At 35.5% G+C, this 21,671-nt stretch overlaps 1 protein-coding gene across 7 annotated transcripts in view; it reads right to left on the bottom strand.

The window, feature by feature from the left end:
- SCAMP1 (secretory carrier membrane protein 1) overlaps positions 1-21,671 on the bottom strand; it is a 104,536-nt gene that overhangs the window by 32,347 nt on the left and 50,518 nt on the right. For all 7 annotated transcript variants that reach the window (XM_082378325.1, XM_082378320.1, XM_082378321.1 and 4 more), the window contains one exon: positions 18,652-18,811. In XM_082378325.1, the coding sequence (XP_082234451.1) occupies positions 18,652-18,811 (160 nt within the window). The remainder of the gene's footprint in view (positions 1-18,651; positions 18,812-21,671) is intronic.

Raw genomic sequence — 21,671 nt, 5'->3', positions numbered from 1 at the left:
GTAGGTTAAAGGTAAAAGAATAGAAAAAGATATAATATGAAAACATGAATTAAAAGAAAGCTGGAATAGTTGTCATAATATCAGATAAAATAGATGACAAAAAAGGATTAGTATACCAGCGATAATGAGGGAAACTACATAATGATAAAGAATTCAAAGCGCAAAGAAAACATATCATAAATATATATCTACTTAATAAGAATGTCCAACTACATGAAGGTAAAACTAAAAGAAGAAAGAGAAAAATCCATAATTAAAGTTGGAAATTTCAACATTTTGTCAATTCTCAGGAACTGACAAAACAAGCAGACAAAAAATCAGTATGAATACAGAAGACCTGAACAACACTATCAACCATTTTGACCACACTGATATTAACAGAACATTTCATCCAACCAAAGTAGAATATATATTCTTTCAAGTGCACACAGAAGGAGGTGTCAGTTTCAGAGTTTTTAAATCCCCAGCACTGCTACATTCTCTATGGATTTTCATATCAGCTTCTGCCCTCAATCTATTATATATCATTATGGTTGAAAATTAAGAAAATCAGCTTTACACAGATATATAGTTAGAAAAGGGAGAACCTTAAGCTCTCTGAAAGGAGAATAGCAAGGGTCTTTCCATCACACTAGAAAAACTATTATAAAATAAGCCACATGAAAATTAACAGGCCATTTTCCTTCTCCTCACTCTCAACACCCAGCTGGTACAGAACTTTGTAATGAATAGTAAGCTCTTAACTACTGTGGTTAAAGAACTATCCAAGAAAAAAACATTGCCAGTAAATATAGCCGACCTTTGAACAACGGGTTAGGCGTACGGACCCCACCCCCACCCCAGTCAAAAATCCGTATAGAACTTTACAGTCAGCCCTCTGTAACCATCGTTCCACATCCACAGATTCAACCAACTATGGACCATGTAGTACTGTAGTAGTATTTATTGAATAAAATCCACGTATAAGTGGACCCAAGCAGTTCAAACCCATTTGTTCAAGGTTCAACTGTATTCTAAGATTAATTAACCCACTGAACAGAGATCATTGAGTTACCTAGATTCTCTGCAAATTAAATAATAATGTAAACATAATAAAGTAGAAAGGAAAACAGGAGCCCTAAATTTCCAGTCTGAAGGCCTAGGTGAAAATCTCAGCAACTAATGATCCACTAGAAAGATTCTAAACATTAAACAATATAAAGTACTGAACAAGACTTGTAGACTCTAAAGCACTATATATTTATATACACATGTAAGAAACTAAACAGTAGGTTCCTCTTGCAGGTATAGAAAGAATATTATCCTTCCTTAAGATAAATTTAATTTGAGACTTCGCTTTGGAATCAAAAAAGAAAAATTCTCTTTTTCTGGTTATACAAACAGGATGAAATAGAGTCAAGTTAATTACAAAAGGCAGTATTTTAACTTACATTAAACTAACTTGAAAGACTATTTAAACAACATAAAAATGAACTAATATCAATTCCTGAGCTTTGAATGTTTTTACACTTAAAATCAAATATAAAGTATCTTTTTACAGAAAAAATTTGATTGACTTTCTGGTTCATACACTAGTATAACACTTTTCAAGATGTTAAAATAGTGTTATAGTTCAATTATATTTAATTTTTAATTTCAATTAGCAAAATATTCCAACATAAAAGGTGCAACATCCCTACGGATACTAAGTATGTTCTAAAGAAACAGGATCAAAAATATACTGTCTACTGCGCAGAGATAGCTTACTTTTAAAAAGTATACCTGGTGGTCCAGTGGTAAAGAATCCACCTTATAATGCAGGGGATGCAGGTTCGATCCCTGGGCAGGGAACTAAGATCCCACAATGCCACGGGAAAACTAAGCCCGCGTGCCACAACTACTGAGCTTGCACGCCTCAACTAGAGAGGCTGCACGCCACAAACTACAGAGCCCATGCGCTCTGGAGCCCACGCACCACAACTACAGAGCCCATGCGCTCTGGAGCCCATGCACCACAACTACAGAGCCCATGCGCTCTGGAGCCCACGCACCACAACTACAGAGCCCACGCGTCCTGGAGCCTGCACACCACAACTAGAGAGAAGCCTGCACACTGCAATGAAGAGCCTGCGCACCACAATGAATGATCCTGCGTGCCGCAACTAAGAGACCCAACGCAACCAAAAATAAAATAAAATAAATAAATAAAAAATAAATCTTAAATACCTGGAAGAAGCTTAGAGGTAGCAAACCATCCTAACTACAAGTAAGAAGCTGAACAAACTGAAAAGTCAACAACTCTTCTTAGATCTGAAAGAGAAGTGAAGCCAGAGGGCAAACTGCAACCCCAAAACTGGGAGACAGATAGATGAATACAGAGAATCAAAAGTTATTAGAGCAAAAACCCATAAGCAGAAACCTCTGCAGCAACCATTGCCAGGGGAGGAATTCCGAACTGTAATTGACAAGAGGCTCAGAGTGGACAACTCTGAAGAGTTAAAAACTCCAGGGAGACCTAGTCATACGAGGAATCCCACACATTTGTGAATTTTACCAACGACAGCTCAATCTGGTTCTGAGAGTGAATTCTTTAGAGAAAAAAATCCCCTCATGCTTCCGGGAGGAGGTGGGGAAACGGAACCATCTGCAAATACTCTAGAGCACTCTGTTCTTAACAAGGACTGCCCTCAGGAGAAACTAACCAGAGTCCAACCTACTGCGGTTTTATTAGAGCCTAACCTACATGAGGAAACAGAAATACCCAACTCTAGCCCACTGTAGGCCAGCCTGTCCCACCTGAGGAGAAGGAAGGACTGAGAAGCACTGGTGCAGTTCACAGTCCAGAGGCTCAGGCCAACTAAAAGACCGAGACCTAATCACAGGCCTACAGAACGCTTCCCCTCCCCCACACCTTACCATCACATTACTAAAGGTCTATTTACAGCAGTTCCTTTTACCTAGTACATCATGTCCAGCTATCAAGTAAAAATTACAAGACATACTAAAATGCAAAAAACAGTTTGAAGAGATAGAACAAGCGTCAGAACCACAGTCAGATATGACTAGGATGTTGGAATTACCAGATCAGGAATGTACAACTATGATTAATATGCTACGGGTTCTAATGGATAAACTAGACAGTATGCAAGAACAGATTAGCAATGTAAGCAGAGATGGAAATTCTAAGCACCAAATAAATTAATTTTATTTTTACGGTTCCAAATATGACAGAAAAGCTGGTGTCAAACACATCCCTACCAAGAGCAACTAGAACAGTAGGATAAAATGGGGAAAAAAAAAAAATCTGCTTATATCTGCTGAAGCATCCAGGAATAGAGAGACCATGATTCTGGAGTGGAAGAGAACTACAGAAATGTAAGCTGACTTTCTACGGCCTCAATTCATTTTTCCTGAATGCAAGACAGTAAGTTGAAAATTCAGATTCTGCCTGCAGAGAGCGCTGCTGCCAGGGAACAGACAAACCAACTGAGATATGGCAGATTCACAGGACTCGCGACACAAAACTAAGCATGCACTGTAACAAAATACTGATGAGAAATGAGAAGTGAGAAGCATAAAACTGGCCCAAACATGCAGCCAACTTTTCTCTCAAAGCATGTACCAAATACAGAAGCTAAAGAGATAAGCAGAGCCTCTGAAAGCAGAGTAGACTTTTCTGCAGTGTTCCCTAATGGGAAAAGGATTAGAACAGCAATTCTGAAACTTTTGGTCTCAGGACATCTTTATTATTGAGCATCTCAAGGAACATTTGCTTATGTGGGTTGTAGCTCTTGCTTTACCAAATGAGAAACTAAAATTGAGAAATATTTAAAGCATTTAACTAATTTTTTAGATAACAAATTACTTACAATAAAATAACATTTTCATGAAAACTGAAAAAAAAAACCAGCAAAAAGAGTAGCATTACTTTATATTTTTGCAAACCTCTTTAATGTCTGGTTTAATAGAAGATAGCTGCATTCTCTTTTCTGTTTCTACATTCAAACTCTTTGCAAGTCATGTAAGCCTCTGGAAAACTCCACTGTATACTTGTAAGAGAACAACATCTTAATGTTATTATGAAATAGTTTTCATGTCATGGACCCTCTAAAAGGATGTTGTCCTCCCTCCCTTCTCCCCTCTAGGGATCACAGGACTATACTGTGTGAGTCCAGGACTTGCTGAGGGAGGAGCCCAAGTGAACATATCAGGTTCTCAATTAAAAACCTCGAGGATTGGGCTTCCCTGGTGGCGCAGTGGTTGAGAATCTGCCTGCCAATGCAGGGGACACAGGTTCGAGCCCTGGTCTGGGAGGATCCCGCATGCCGCGGAGCAACTGGGCCCGTGAGCCACAGCTGCTGAGCCTGCGCGTCTGGAGCCTGTGCTCCGCAACAGAAGAGGCCGCAATAGTGAGAGGCCCGCACACCGTGATGAAGAGTGGCCCCCGCTTGCCGCAACTGGAGAAAGCCCTCGCACAGAGGCGAAGACCCAACACAGCCAAAAAAAAAAAAAAACTAAATGAGTACTTCTGTATTAAAAAAAAAAACAAAAAAACAAAACCTAGAGGATTAACCTCTATGACTGGGGCAGAACCAGACACAGACAGAAATTAAACAAAACTGCAACTCAGCCTTAACTCAGCTTAGCCCCTGACTTATACTCTAGCTGACAAGCACGGCAAAGGTGAACTTGCTCTGAAACAACTGAACATCATCAGAAGCCTCCACAATTCTTTATTCACCATATCCAGATTCAATCAAGTCTTGTTAAGTATACCAAGAGATGCACCATATGATTAAATACCAAGAGAAAAATATGGACAACACAAAACAAATTCACAGAGCATTCTAGATACTGAAGTGTGCACACAAAGACATTAACAAAATTTCGTAAGAGAATAAAATCTTCAAAAAATGTTCAAGTACACATGGCAAAAGTGAAAGAAACTACTGAAATTAAGAATTCAATACATGAGTTTATACTGGGATAAATTCCTAGAAACATACAACCTGCCAAGTCTGAATCACGAGGAAATCGAAAATCTGAACAGATTGATTACTAGTAAGGAGATTGAATCGGTAACCAAAACCTCCCAAAAACAAAAGTCCAACACCACATGGCTTCATTGGTGAATTCTACCGAACATTTAAAGAAAAATTAATAACAATCTTTCTCAAACTCTTTCAAAAAACACAGAAGAGGAGGGAACACTTCTAAACTCATTTTACAAGGCCAGCATTACCCTGATGCCAAAACCAGACAAGTACACTACAAAAAAAGAGAATTACAAGCCATTGTTCCTAATGAACATACAGGCAAAAACCTTCAATAAAATATTAGCAAGCCAAATTCAACAACACATGAAAAGGATCATAAAACACAATTAAGTGGGATTTATTCCAGGGATGCAAGGACAGTTCCACATCCACAAATCAATCAATATGATACACCACATTAACAAAATAAATGAAGGATGAGTATCATATGATCATCTCAACAGATGCATAAAAAGCATTTGCAAAAATTCAACATCGATTTATGATAAAAACTCTGAACAAAGAGGATATACAGGGAACATACCTCAACATAATAAAGGTCATATATGACAAGCCCACAGCTAACATCATACTCAATGGTGAGAAGCTAAAAGCTTTTCCTCTAAGATCATGAATAAGACAGGGATGCCCTCTCTCACCACTCTTATTCAACATAGTATTGGAAGTCCTACCCAGAGCAATTAGGCAAGGAAAAAAAAAAATCCAAATCAGAAAGGAAGAAGTGAAATAGTCACTATTTGCAGATGAAATGATATTTACATAGAAAACCCTAAAGACTCCACCAAAAAACTGTTAGGACGAATAAACAAATTCTGTAAAGTTAGAGGGCACAAAATCAATATACAAATATCTGTTATGTTTCTATACACAAAAAATGAACTAATAGAAAGAGAAATTAAGAAAAAAATCTCATTTACAATTGCACCAAAAAGAGAATAATAATAGAATGCCTAGGAAAAAATTTAGCCAAGGAGGTAAAAGACCTACACAATGAAAACTATAAGACACTGATGAAACAAACTGAAGACATAAATAAATGGAAAGATATTCCACACTCACGGATTTGAAGAATTAGTATTGTAAAGTGACCATACTACCCAAGACAATCTACAGATTCAATGCAATTCCTAACAAAATACCAATAGCATTTTTCAGATTCACAGAAATAGAACAAACAATTATAAAATCTGTATGAAACTTAAACAGATCCTGAGTAGCCAAAGCAACTTTGAGAAAGAAGAACAAAGCTGGAGGAATCCTGCTCCCTGACTTCAAACTATATTTCAGAGCTATAGTAATCAAAACAGTATGGTACTGGCACAAAGACACACACATAGATCAATGGAACAGAATAGAGAGCCCAGAAATAAACCCACACATATGTGGTTAATTAACATTCTACAAAGGAACCAAGAATATATAATGGGGGAAAGGACAGTCTCTTCCATAAATGGTGTTGGGGAAACTGGACAGCCACATACAAAAGAATGAAATTGGACCACTATTTTAAACCATACACAAAAATTAACTCAAAATGGATTAAAAACATGACCATAAGACCTGAAACCATAAAACGCCTAGAAGAAAACACAGGTGGTAAGCTCCTCAACATCAGTCTTGGCAATGATTTTTTGGACTTGACACCAAAAGCAAAAATCAACAAGTAGAACTACATCAAATAAAAAATCTTCTCGGGACTTCCCTGGTGAGGCAGTGGTTAAGAATCTGCCTGCCAATGCAGGGGACACAGGTTCAATCCCTGGTCCAGGAAGATCCCACATACCATGGAGCAACTAAGCCCGTGCGCCACAACTACTGAGCCTAAACTCTAGAGCCTGCAAGCTACAACTACTGAGCCCAAGTGCCACAACTACTGAAGCCCGTGCACCTACAGCCCATGCTCAACAAGAGAAGCCACCGCAATGAGAAGCTCGCACACTGCAAATGAAGTGTAGCCCCCGCTCACCGCAACTAGAGAGCCCACGCGCAGCAATGAAGACCCAACACAGCCAAAAATAAGTAAATAAATAAAAGACCTGACCTTTAAAAGAAATCTTAAAAAAAAAAAAGTTCTGTACAGCACAAGAAATTGTCAACAAAATGAAATCTACCAAATGGGAGAAAATATTTGCAAATCATATAATAATATGGGGTTAATATCCAAAATATATTAAAAAACTCAATAGCAGAAAAACCCCTAACAATCCAATTAAAAAGTGGGCAGAAAATCTGAATAGATATTTCTCAAACGAAGACACACAGATGGCCAACAGATACACAAAAAGATGCTTAACATCGCTAATCATCAGATAAAAGCAAATCAAAACCACAATGAGATATCACCTCATGTCTGTTAGAACGGCTATTATCAAAAAGACAAGAAATAAGAAGTGTTGGTGAGGAAGATGAGAAAAGGGAACGCCTGGGCACTGTTGATGGAAATGTAAACTGGTGCAGCCACTGTGGAAAAGGGTATGGAGGTTCTTCAAAAAATTAAAAATAGAACTACCATATGATCCAGCAATTCCACTTCTGGGTATTTATCTGAAGGAAATGAAATCATTATCTGGAAGAGATATTTGTAATCCCATTTTCATTGCAGCATTCTTCATAATAGCCAAGGTATGGAAACAACCTAAGGGTCCACTGATGCAAGAATGGATAAAGGAAATGCAGTGTGTGTGTGTGTGTGTGTGTGTGTGTGTGTGTGTGTGTGTGTGTGTGTGTGTGTGTATAGTGTGTATATATATAAAACGGAATATTATTCAGCCTTAATAAAAGAAGGAAATCCTGCCATTTCCAACAACATGAATGAACCTGAGGGCACTACACTAAGTGAAGTAAGCCAGACAGAGAAAGATAAATAGTGCATGGTATCACTTATATGCAGAATTTTTAAAAAACACAGTAGAACTCATAGAAACACAGAGTAGAATGGTGATTACCAGGGGCTGGAGTGAATGGGGAGAAGTTGGTAAAAGGATACAAACTTTTAAGATGAATAAGGTCTAAGTATCTAATGCAGAACCTAGTGACTATAGTAGATAATACTGTATTGTATAATTGAAATTTGCTAGAAGAGTACATTGTAAGGAAAGAAAAGGTAAATAATGTGAAGAGATGGATGTGTTAACTCAATTGTGGTAATGCTCTCACAATGTGTATGAATATCAAAGCACCATGTTGCATACCTTATATATATTACAATTTTGTCAGTTATACCTCAATAAAGCTAAAAAATGAAGGTGAAATGAAAACGTTTTCAAACAAAATTTGAGGGAATTCATTGTCTGTAGACCTATAATAAAAGAGAAAATGATAAAAAGAATATATGAAAAATAGAATAATACTTTATTAATCTAAAAGGTAAAGAAAGAAAAAGGTATTTAACAGATATGCTTTATATATGGTAAGTAGTAGCTATAAATATTAGATATAAATCCATGTACATCATTAAAGATAAACAAAAATGTAACTAAATTACATATAATTTTAATGTAATTACATAAGTGTAATTACATCAAACATAAATAGACAAAAAACTCCACTTAAAAGACTAGATTATCAGACTTTTTTTTTTTTACAACTCCCTTTATTAGCTGTATTTTTGTATATTTCTTCCCATTGATCACATGCACATAACCATGTACAGAAATGCAAATATCATTTCAGTCAACTTTTTTTTTTATATAGCAGGTTCTTGTTAGTCATCAATTTTATACACATCAGTGTATACATGTCAATCCCAATCGCCCAATTCATCACACCACCACTACCACCCCCTGCCGCTTTCCCCCCTTGGTATCCATACGTTTGTTCTCTACAACTGTGTCTCAAGTTCTGCCCTGCAAACCGGTTCATCTGTACCATTTTTCTAGGTTCCACATATATGCATTAACATACAATATTTGTTTTTCTCTTTCTGACTTACTTCACTCTGTATGACACTCTCTAGATCCATGCACATCTCAAAAAATGACCCAATTTCGTTCCTTTTCATGGCTGAGTAATACTCCATTGTATATATGTACCACATCTTCTTTATACATTCATCTGTCGATGGGCATTTAGGTTGCTTCCATGACCCGGCTATTGTGAATACTGCTGCAGTGAACATTGGGGTACATGTGTCTTTTTGAATTATGGTTTTCTCTGGGTATATGCCCAGTAGTGGGACTGCTGGGTCTTATGGTAATTCTATTTTTAGTTTTTTAAGGAACCTCCATACTGTTCTCCATAGTGGCTGTATCAATTTACATTCCCACCAACAGTGCAAAAGAGTTCCCTTTTCTCCACACCCTCTCTAGCATTTGTTGTTTGCAGATTTTCTGATGATGCCCATTCTAACTGGTGTGAGGTGATACCTCATTGTAGTTTTCATTTGCATTTCTCTAATAATTAGTGATGTTGAGCAGCTTTTCATGTGCTTCTTGGCCATCTGTATGTCTTCTTTGGAGAAATGTCTATTTAGGTGTTCTGCCCATTTTTGGATTGGGTTGTTTGTTTTTTAATACTGAGCCGCATGAGCTGTTTATATATTTTGGAGATTAATCCTTTGTCTGTTGATTCGTTTGCAAATATTTTCTCCCATTCTGAAGGTTGTCTTTTCATCTTGTTTATGGTTTCCTTTGCTATGCAAAAGCTTTGAAGTTTCATTACGTCCCATCTGTTTATTTTTGTTTTTATTTCCATTACTCTACGAGGTGGATCAAAAAAGATCTTGCTGTGATTTAGGTCAAAGAGTGTTCTTCCTAAGTTTTCCTCTAAGAGTTTTATAGTGTCCGGTCTTACATTTAGGTCTCTAATCCATTTTGAGTTTATTTTTGTGTATGGTGTTAGGGAGTGTTCTAATTTCATTCTTTTCATGTAGCTGCCCAGTTTTCCCAGCAACACTTATTGAAGAGACTGTCTTATCTCCATTGTATATCCTTGCCTCCTTTGTCATAGATTAGTTGACCATAGGTGCGTGGTTTTATCTCTGGGCTTTCTATCTTGTTCCATTGATCTATGTTTCTGTTTTTGTGCCAGTACCATATTGTCTTGATTACTGTAGCTTTGTAGTATAGTCTGAAGTCAGGGAGTCTGATTCCTCCAGCTCCATTTTTCCCCTCAAGACTGCTTTCGGGGTCTTTTGTGTCTCCATACAAATATTAAGATTTTTTGTTCTAGTTCCGTAAAAAATGCCATTGGTAATTTGATAGGGATTGCATTGAATCTGTAGATTGCTTTGGGTAGTACAGTCATTTTCACAATATTGATTCTTCCAATCCAAGAACATGGTATATCTCTCCATCTGTTGGTATCATCTTTAATTTCTTTCATCAGTGTCTTATAGTTTTCTACATACTGGTCTTTTGTCTCCCTAGGTAGGTTTATTCCTAGGTATTTTATTCTTTTTGTTGCACTGGTAAATGCGAGTGTTTCCTTAATTTCTCTTTCAGATTTTTCATCATTAGTGTATAGGAATGCAAGAGATTTCTGTGCCTTAATTTTGTATCCCGCAACTTTACCAAATTCATTGATTAGCTCTAGTAGTTTGCTGGTGGCATCTTTAGGATTCTCTATGTATAGTATCATGTCATCTGCAAACAGTGACAGTTTTACTTCTTCTTTTCCAATTGGTATTCCTTTTCTTTTTCTTCTCTGACTGCCATGGCTAGGACTTCCAAAACTATGTTGAATAATAGTGGTGAGAGAGGATATCCTCGTCTTGTTCCTGATCTTAGAGGAAGTGCTTTCAGTTTTTCACCATTGAGAATGATGTTTGCTGTGGGTTTGTCGTATATGGCCTTTATTATGTTGAGGTAAGTTCCCTCTAGGCCCACTTTCTGGAGAGTTTTTATCATAAATGGGTGTTGAATTTTGTCAAAATCTTTTTCTGCATCTTGAGATGATCATATGGTTTTTATTCTTCAATTTGTTAATATGGTGTATCACATTGATCTGAGTGTATTGAAGACTCCTTGCATCCCTGGGATAAATCCCACTTCATCATGGTGTATGATCCTTTTACTGTGTTGTTGGATTCTGTTTGCTAGTATTTTGTTGAGGATTTTTGCATCTATATTTATCAGTGATATTGGTCTGTAATTTTCTATTTTTGTAGTATCTTTGTCTGGTTTTGCTATCAAGGTGATGTTGGCCTCATAGAATGAGTTTCGGAGTGTTCCTTCCTCCACAACTTTTTGGAAGAGTTTGAGAAGGATGGGTGTTAGCTCTTCCCTAAACGTTTGATAGAATTCACCTGTGAAGCCATCTGGTCCTGGACTTTTGTTTGTTGGAAGATTTTTAATCACAGTTTCATTACTTGTGATTGGTCTGTTCATATTTTCTATTTCTTCCTGGTTCAGTCTTGGAAGGTTATACCTTTCTAAGAATTTGTCCATTTCTTCCAGGTTGTCCATTTTATTGGCATAGAGTTGCTTGTAGTAGTCTCTTAGGATGGTTTGTATTTCTGCAGTGTCTCTTGTAACTTCTCCTTTTTCACTTCTAATTTTATTGATTTGAGTCCTCTCCCTCTTTTTCTTGATGAGTCTGGCTAAAGGCCTATCAATTTTGTTTATTCTCAAAGAACCAGCTTTTAGTTTTATTGATCTTTGTTATGGTTTTCTTTGTTTCTATTTCATTTATTTCTGTTCTGATCTTTATGATTTCTTTCCTTCTGTTAACTTTGGGTTTTGTTTGTTCTTCTTTCTCTAGTTCCTTTAGGTGTAATGTTAGATTTTTCTTGTTTCTTGATGTAGGCTTGTATAGCTATAAACTTCCCTCCTAGAACTGCTTTTGTTGCATCCCATAGGTTTTGGATCATCGTGTTTTCATTGTCATTTGTCTCTAGGTATTTTCTGACTTCCCCTTTGATTGCTTCAGTGATCTCTTGGTTATTTAGTAACGTATTGTTTAGCCTCCATGTGTTTGTGTTTTTTATGTTTTTCCCCTGTAACTGATTTCTAATATCATAGTGTTGTGGTCAGAAAAGATGCTTGATATGATTTCAGTTTTCTTAAATTTACTGAGGCTTGATTTGTGACCCAAGATGCAATCTATCCTGGAGAATGTTCCATGCACTTGAGAAGTGTAATCTGCTGTTTTTGGATGCAATGTCCTATAAATATCAACTAAATCTATCTGGTCTATTGTGTCATTTAAAGCTTGTGTTTCCTTATTAATTTTCTGTTTGGATGTTCTGTCCACTGGTGTAAGTGAGGTGTTAAAGTCCCCCACTATTATTGTGTTACTGTCGATTTCCTCTTTTATAGCTGTTAGCAGTTGCCTTATGTATTGAGGTGCTCCTATGCTGGGTACATATATATTTATAACTGTTACATCTTCTTGGATTGATCCCTTGATCATTATGTAGTGTCCTTCCCTGTCTCTTGTAACATTTTTTATTTTAAAGTCTATTTTATCTGATAAGAGTATTGCTACTCCAGCTTTCTTTTGATTTCCATTTGCATGGAATATCTTTTTCCATCCCCTCACTTTCAGTCTGTATGTGTCCCTAGGTCTGAAGTGGGTCTCTTGTAGACAGCATATATATGGGTCTTGTTTTTGTGTCCATTCAGCAAGCCTGTGTCTTTTGGTTGGAGCATTTAATCCATTCACGTTTAAGGTAATTATCGATATGTATGTCCCTATGACCAGTTTCTTAATTGTTTTGGGTTTGTTTTTGCAGGTCCTTTCCTTCTCTTGTGTTTCCCACTTAGAGAAGTTCCTTTAGCATTTGTTGTAGAGCTGGTTTGGTGGTGCTGAATTCTCTTAGATTTTGCTTGTCTGTACAGCTTTTGATTTCTTCATCGAATCTGAATGAGATCGTTGTCGGGTACAGTAATCTTGACTGTAGGTTCTTCCCTTTCATCACTTTAAGTATATCGTGCCACTCCCTTCTGGCTTGTAGAGTTTCTGCTGAGAAATCAGCTGTTAACCTTATGGGAGTTCCCTTGTATGTTATTTGTCATTTTTCCCTTGCTGCTTTCAATTTTTCTTTGTCTTTAACTTTTGCCAGTTTGATTACTATGTGTCTCAGCGTGTTTCTCCTTGGGTTTATCCTGTATGGGACTCTCCGCGCTTCCTGGACTTGGGTGGCTATTTCCTTTCCCATGTTAGGGAAGTTTTCGACTATAGTCTCTTCAAATATTTTCTCGGGTCCTTTCTCTCTCTCTTCTCCTTCTGGGACCCCTATAATGCAAATGTTGTTGCATTTAATGTTGTCCCAGAGGTCTCTTAGGCTGTCTTCATTTCTTTTCATTCTTTTTTCTTTAGTCTGTTCCACAGCAGTGAATTCCACCATTCTGTCTTCCAGGTCACTTATCCGTTCTTCTGCCTCAGTTATTCTGCTACTGATTCCTTCTAGTGTAGTTTTCATTTCAGTTACTCTATTGTTCATCTCTGTTTGTTTGTTCTTTAATTCTTCTAGGTCTTTGTTAAACATTTCTTGCATCTTCTCGATCTTTGCCTCCATTCTTTTTCCGAGGTCCTGGATCACCTTCACTATCATTATTCTGAATTCTTTTTCTGGAAGGTTGCCTATCTCCACTTCATTTAGTTGTTTTTCTGGGGTTTTATCTTGTTCCTTCATCTGGTACATAGCCCTCTCCCTTTTTATCTCGTCTATCTTTCTGTGAATGTGGTTTTTGTTCCACAGGCTGCAGGACTGTAGTTTTTCTTGCTTCTGCTCCAGACAACATTTTTTAAAGTTTATTTTTATCAAGCAATACAAAGAACCTACATACACTTTAGTGTACATTATGATTTCCTCCAGGTTAGACTGGGGTACCAAAGAACAATGAACTAAAAGCAACAAAAAATAACACAACAAGTAACAGTTTTATGGATCATCAAAAGTAAATGATAAAACCCAACAAAAACAAAAAAATAAAACATTCCAGCTACCAATTGTTGACCACCTTTAAAGACAAATATTTTGCACATATTATCTCTAATCTTATCAACTCTGCAAATGTTATGCCCAATTTACACTCAAAAATCTGAGGCACTGAGAGGTTTTACTGCATTTTCATAACAGCATACAGCTTTTAAGTGGGGAAGCCAGAATTCTAACCCTTTCTCAGTCTGTTTCCAATAAGCATACTTTTTCAACAAAACACTGCTTCATTAGTAATTACCTAATATTTTAAAGTATTTACATAAGGCTTGGTGATTTGTGGAAGCATAAAATTAAGAACAAAGTTAGTCTTTTTAAAAATATGTAAATGACAAAATGACAACTCTACGTTTAATTCTGATACCTAATAAACCTAACTTTTAAAATCACATACGCTTGAAACTTCTCTATAAAATTCTCCTTCAGATTCAGGCAATGGGATTAATTCAGGGAGGTCAAAGTCCTTTGCATATATCAGTAAAAGGAGCTTCTTGGTTGAAAACTAATGTAACTGAGCAGGACCCTATGGGGCCTTCCTGGGACAGACCATTCATTCCCTCATATCTTCCACTATAGCTCCTCTCTGAAGTACCTAGATAATAATATCTGATGCACACTTCTGGGGTTGTTTTATAGATGCTAAAACTACCGCCAAATAGAAGAAATTAACTACTTGACAAGCATGAGCATGTAGGCCCCAGACCTACTGGCGCCTAAGGATTGATAACGTTAACCCCTGTTATGTCACCAACAACCAGTCAGAGAATTGTGTATGAGCTGATCACATACCCTGGGACATCCTTCCCTCACCTGGCCTTTCAAAATGTTTTGCTGAAACACTTCAGGGAGTTCAGAGGTTTTTGAGCATGAGCCACCCATTCTCCTTGTATGGTACCTTTACAATAAATGCTGCACTTTCCTTCACCACAACCCGGTGTCAGTAGATTGGCTTTACTGCACACAGGTGAGTGGACCCAAGTTTGGTTTAGTAACACTAAGAGAAGTCATTCATATAGGACAGTATTTTATACAGTTTAAAACTCATCTTTTTCATGGACATTCTGATATTTCAATGGTTCTAGTAAAAACAAGGTTTTTGGGTTTTTTTTTTCTGATTTCAGAGAAGAATGTTTATTAAAAACTAAGTCCTCAAAAAGATAATCCAAGAAGACTCACTTGAAAATAACTAATCTTCTATTTAGAGATATATCACAGGTATGATGTCAGTATTAAATTACTCTGTATTTCAAATTTTGGGGGTGTTTGAATATTACTCTGTTTTAATGTATAAATTCTACTAGCCAAAGTTTCAGTAATGCCTACTTTTAAACTCATTTATATATTATATATTTCTACAGGGCAAGTACCATGTCTTCTTTGTATCTCCAGCCTAATATATACTGTCTGTATTCAGTGAGTGATTAATTTAACCTTAGGTACTTATTTTCTAACTGCTTTGCAATCATAAGTTATTTATCTTAACATCTCCCTAAGAGCATCAAGTGAACTCAATAACAAACTTGCAAATGAAATACTGAAACAGAAACTCAGATGACACTGGAAAACCAACTTCTCATGCATGATAACTAATTTTAAAATGATTATTCCTAAAGAGAATCAACCTTTATCACATTTTAAAATCATTAAATGTAATTATCAGTATGATTTAGTATATGAGATTATTGATTATAATCACTTACATGAAGCTTTAAATTTTTTCAGTAGGCTCTAAAGCTATTAGCAAATACTTTAACTCAATCTAAAGGCATTTTATAATTCAGTTAAAACAATTATATTTTTCTTCCCAGCTTAAGAGTTAATATACAAAGAAGGTTTACTCAGCCATCATGTTATTAAGCAAACTACAACAAATTCTTGATAACAAAGTTAACTATTAACCTTTAAAAAGGATTTACTTTTAGACTATGGGTCAACAGGGAGGCAAAGAAGGAGATAAACTATATATGGCAATTAAAAATGCAACTTCAACTGACTAAGGGACAAAGAACAAAGAACTGATCATTCTAGAATAAAGACTTCCTAATATGCCCTCTAGTTATTTTCAGCACCCCACGACAAAGCTAACAGCTACTCTAGAAACTTGGAATTACCACCTATCTACAAGGAGGGGAAAAAAAAATTCACCGGACAACTAAAAAAAAAATCTGATCACATTCTCAGATCTAATGTCCCTCTAACTTGTATGCTTGCAATGACTGGTTTATTCTAAAATCAATCCCTGCCATGTTTTTCTTATTGCTTACCATTCTTTTTCTTCACTTCTAGGGAAACCTGAAGAAATCAAGTTCACAGTAGGTATTTAAATATGGCAATAGAGGCAAATACATCATTAGCCAGAGAAGAATAAAACTTGAAAAACTTTTAAAAAGCACTTTAGTTTCACTCCAGAGTCTGATTAATAAAAACTAAATGCTTTCAATAACAACTTCTTTTAAGAAATACGTGAATCTGGCCTAAAAGATTTTAGTTACCCATTTTCTACTGACTTACGTAATATGTTCAGATGCTTGTGTTTCATTTCTTAATCATCAGTCTTGAAACAGAATATGAAACACTTGCACATCCTGTGACTCTGCCCCTTCTCAAAAGGCAGTAATCCCTGTCAAAATCGATCTCAAATAAAGCACTTATGTGAATACGTAAAGTCTATTTAAAACCCTGTATTTAATATAAATAGTCATATCCAATGTATCTGGTTTAAGATCTCCATATTTAAGGGAGAAATCTGTCATCAGTAAATGTTTAAAAAACTTTACCAGATATTTCAGAAGAAACCACTGGCAATCTGGGTGAAGAAAATGCCAAAGTTATACACTGAGAAGGTATATTAATTAATGATTTAAAATACTTTCAACTTTCCCCTAAAAAAACTATTCCTCTCAGTTCTGCTCCAAACAGTAAAGCCCAGATAATTAACATATTCGTGATACATATACTCTAAAGGGTTGAGATGCAGCTAAGAATTTAGCCCAGGGGTTAATAATGCCAGAAGTAAAAATGTTCCACAAAGCATTTTTATTTCCACTGGCAAAGAAAGGGAATAAAAGGAACCAAGTGACTTCAAGTAATAAATGGCAGAAAACTGGCTTTTTATAGTTTGTTCTGGCTACATTTGTCACAGAAGGCTTAAAATTCAAAGTCTCTAGTTTCAGGTCATTTTCAAAGTCTCAAAGACATCCCCATTCCCACCCACAAGCATCATTACAGATACACTGGTAACATGATAGAAGTAGGCAAGCAGAGGCCACATGTCAAAAAATTAAAAATTAAAAAACTTTGTGAGCCAGACTTAGATAACAAGGAAAAGAGCAGCAGTAACTCTCCTGTTCACGCAAGGAGTAAATAGGTCCCTTTTATTCTTCTCCAACCTACATCTATAGGGGTGCTCCTCCCCATTCCTTGACAACCAACCTCTCACGTTCCATTAGATCCAAAAATTTTCCTCCCTTTCCCTCCTCCCATCTATTTTCTTCCCTTCATTCCATTTCTAACCAATTTAGTTTTCTGTTGAATGACATCTTTTTCCTCCAAATTCCCTAATCTTCCCCCTTTTCCTTCTATTTTGTTTTCTGTTTACATATCTGCGTTTCTCATTTCATTTGGCAGGGCTTTGGGAGATGGGGGTGGTGATACACATTCTGAATAATCAAAGAAATTTTTTGTTCAAATAGAAAAAAAGAAAGTTAAACAACTGAACGTGGCCCTCTAATTTCCCTAATATATCATCTGCACAATACATGCCTATTTCCTAGTAATGCTGCTCCTCATACACGAGAGTTGAAAGAGGTTTGTTATTCATAAATGAGTTTACTCAAATAAGTTGATAAACAATTGAATACATGGACTCATCTAGGGCTATCATCTAAATCAGCATTTCCCAATGTTTATTTCCTAAAGCAAGAGTCCAACAAGGTACTCAACACACACGCACAAATAATGGTTTCATGGTCATATCACAAAGCACACAAGGCTCTTAAAGAAGTCTAAGAAATTCTGAAATGAAGAACCTTATTTAATTTTATTATCCCCACTGTTCCCAGACTTAAGCTAATGAACTTTTTTTTCTACAACACCTAGTAATACCCCACAGAACATGCATTTAAGAAATGTTAATCCTAACCATTGATTAAAATATACCATGCAAAGTAGTATAGTTAATCTTATAGTCTAAACAGTTTTAAAACGTTACTGAATTTTGAAAAACCAAAAATGAATTTACACAGAAAATAATTACCAAGTTGCTAGGTGAAAAGTGACTCACTTTAAATATCACATGTATATTCACCCTTACCTAGGCTACCTAGGTTCATTTAAAAATTAGGCTGTAATCACCACTTCCGATTTTTTCTGAAGGGGAGAATAAAAAGTAAAATTTTCTTTAAAGTCAAGTGTATCATATGGAATAGAATCTTTTACAAATATTAAGACCTAAGATTGTTCTCATTTTTCCCTCATTCATTTTCATGTTTGATCTTTTTCTCAAGTGGGAGAAAAGAATGGGATATTATTTGTTACAAAGTCAAATGAATACACGAGCATGTTATATACAGACTTAATACACAGAGATGTTATATATGGACTTTTCTGAAGGTATATTATACAATAATAAAAAATCTGAAAAATGAAAATATGTCACTTTTCCCTTTAAGGTGTACTACAAATTGTTTACTTCACAGGTTTTAAAGAGCATATTTTAAAGTACACACATTTTACCTGAAAGCTCCGTAAAGTGGTCTGTACCAACAGACAAATGAACAAGGAGTAAAAAGCAAGAACCACAGGATACTCAATCCAAAATCAACCCCTCTTGGAGGATCAACACAAAACCAAGCCAAGCATCCGAAGATATTTAGAAACAGTGTTACAGCATGGACTGTGGAATCAAAAAACAAAATAGAAAAGAAATGTTTACATTCAATTTATGTGTTCATTCAACAAGAATTATAAATGAAAAAATACTTCCTAAGAGCAAGTGTATTCTACCTCATGTTTCCATTTAGTATTTTTCAAAACATTGTTGCTATTTCTTACACATTTGATTTGAAAACAGAGTATTCACAGGTAGAAGAGTCCTAATACATGCACTGTTTGGCAAAAATTCTTTTGGCCCTCCCCTAATGGGCAATTACACAGCTAAACCAGAGACGCACAACCTTAAGGGATTCTCCCCTGGGAAGGAAACATGTGATGACATGTGTCGTGTCTCTTGATTCAAGGCCCAAGCAGAAAAATAGTGGCTGCCAGGAAAAGAACCAGGACTTAGAGGAAAAAGATCCTACACTCAGGACTATAATTTTTACAGAATGGGGCTGCAGGCTCCTCGCAGTGTGAACTACACAAGAGAAGAGAAAATAGAGAAGTGCCCTGCACAATCTCACTGTAACATTTTTAAGCAACAAAATTAATTAGAATCATTGGACTAAACATACTAACACAGCAGAAACTTCCAGTGACTATACAGTCAATCTATAAGGATTATTAACTCATCTTCATAAAGCTGTCCACTATTTAAGGTCCTGGGATTAAAAACAATGTTCTGGTAGAGGATTACACTTATTTAAAAAAAAAAAAAGTTTACTATGATGCTCTTTACCTGCTGTGGCAGATCTTTCTTTTCGTTAACACAAATAGATCTTGGCAAATTCTTCCTATATTGTTAGTAATTACTTTCCCTGACAGACTAAAACCCAAAAATCTGAGTAACATCTAAGGACACTATGATCCTAAAGAACAACATTTACCCATTATAATTAATAACTTTTTAAAGAATTTTTTTTAATTTATTCACAGGCTGAATTTATTACAAGAAATAAATTATTTCAAAAGTTAAAATACTGTTTAATGTAAACTACCGATACAATAAAAATATACCAACAAGCTACTACTTTAATTAAAAATAACAAAGGGAAAACCTAGTGAATGTAAATTTTAAAAATCAACATACATTAAAAAACCTTTAAAATCTCTTTAAATTATTAATCAAATAAAATTAATACTTAATGAAACAAGGTATAAACACATTCTAGGATGCCTCTAAATTTGCTCTCATCTAACAACCAGATAAACACACAAACTCCACAGAAAGAGAAAGAGCTCCAGAGGAGGAATGAAAACACCTGGGTTATAGTGACATAATATCGAGCTAATCAACCTCTGTGCATTTCAATTTTTCAACGGGAGAAATGCAGGAGCTCTTCCAGCTTTAAAATTCCACCCCATTCTACTACACAGGAAAGACTCTTACTTATTCCCATTAGGATTTCTAACTCATGAAAGCTAGCTTACTAATAAATTTACTCAAAATCCTTTGCCTAGAAATAAAAGTAGTTCTGTTAAGCGCTTAAAAACAGAATTCAAGAGATTGTGAGATATTATTCTGTAATATTAAATGGCATCCAATTGCCTAAAAATGTTTTAAATGTTCAGAACATTCTAACTCAAATTTCAACCTCCAAAGAAATAACTTTTCAAGGTTTATCTCCTAATCTGCTTAAGAAAAAAAAGACAGACTATATCGGTATGTGTATTTTAAAGTTCACAAAAATTCTTCCACGTATAGATAAAAATATCAATTAAATTTTGTGTAATCTATTAAAATTTTTTCTATATGTGTTTTCATAGTAACCAACAACCATGATCAATAATAGGTCATTTATTTGTACCCCAATGAAGAGTAAACGTCTAGGGTTACTTACTAAACAATCAGTCCACTTACACAGAGATCAAAAAACACACAGAAAGGCAAGGTAATATGAAATGCATGATTCTACGTTGCTAATTTCAATCCAATTCCAATCCACTTGGTGGATTCCAAGTGTAGGTAAAACACTAAAGAAAATTTTAGGCCATTTCGTTTACATGATTTCCAAGTTGAATGAACCTCCTTCTTATAAAATTTCAATTTGCTTTATTAAGCACTCAAATCTGGTATTAGCAGACCTAAATTTCCAACTATCACTAGAATCTAAATTTGCAACTATCACTCTTCTTGCTAAGTTCTGCATTACAATATAGATACCTAAAATAAACAAATTTAGGACAATATATTATCTTCCTCACTAAGTGGTCTTTAATGTAGCTGGATTTTTTTTTCTTTCTCTTTAAATTCAAGAGTATACTCAAAGAGGTTGAGATTCATTTCATAGCAGTATTTCTAATTGCTTCAGTTCCTTTAGAGTAAAAATTATTTGCTTCAGGTAAGGTACCTTTGAAACCATATATTTGGGTTTAAAATGTAAATTACTTCTTTATTTTGGTACTTTGTAGGTGGTATAACATGGAAATCTAGACTCTGGGATCTAGAGTCAAGCTATCCAACCCCAACCTTACTTGCTGTGTAATCTTGGACAAGTTACTTCAAATTCTCTAAGCTTTAGTTTCCCAATCTATAAAACTAGATAATATAGTAGCTGCTTCATAACATGGTTAAGATTTAATAACATAATGTATATAAAGTGATTAGATCTGTGCCTGATACAAAGTATTGATAAATCCTCCATAAATGTTATCTCTTGTTATAATTATTAGTACAATGTGAAAGCATTAGTCAACTCCAAAATCAGTAACAAGATGACACTTCTTGAAAATAATTTATTAAAACAACCTATATTTTATGAAATTTAGAGATAGTTCTGAACTAGCACTAGATCTTACTTTATTCCAGGTAATGCTTCTTCAAATTGGAACCTTAACTGGATGGAATCTTGAGCCCTCTTTGAATACAGTTAACAGAT

This window comes from Balaenoptera borealis (assembly GCF_965194805.1).
Source record: "Balaenoptera borealis genome assembly, chromosome: 2".
NCBI classification, from domain to species: domain Eukaryota; kingdom Metazoa; phylum Chordata; class Mammalia; order Artiodactyla; family Balaenopteridae; genus Balaenoptera; species Balaenoptera borealis.
This window is presented reverse-complemented; position numbering and strand designations above follow the sequence as displayed.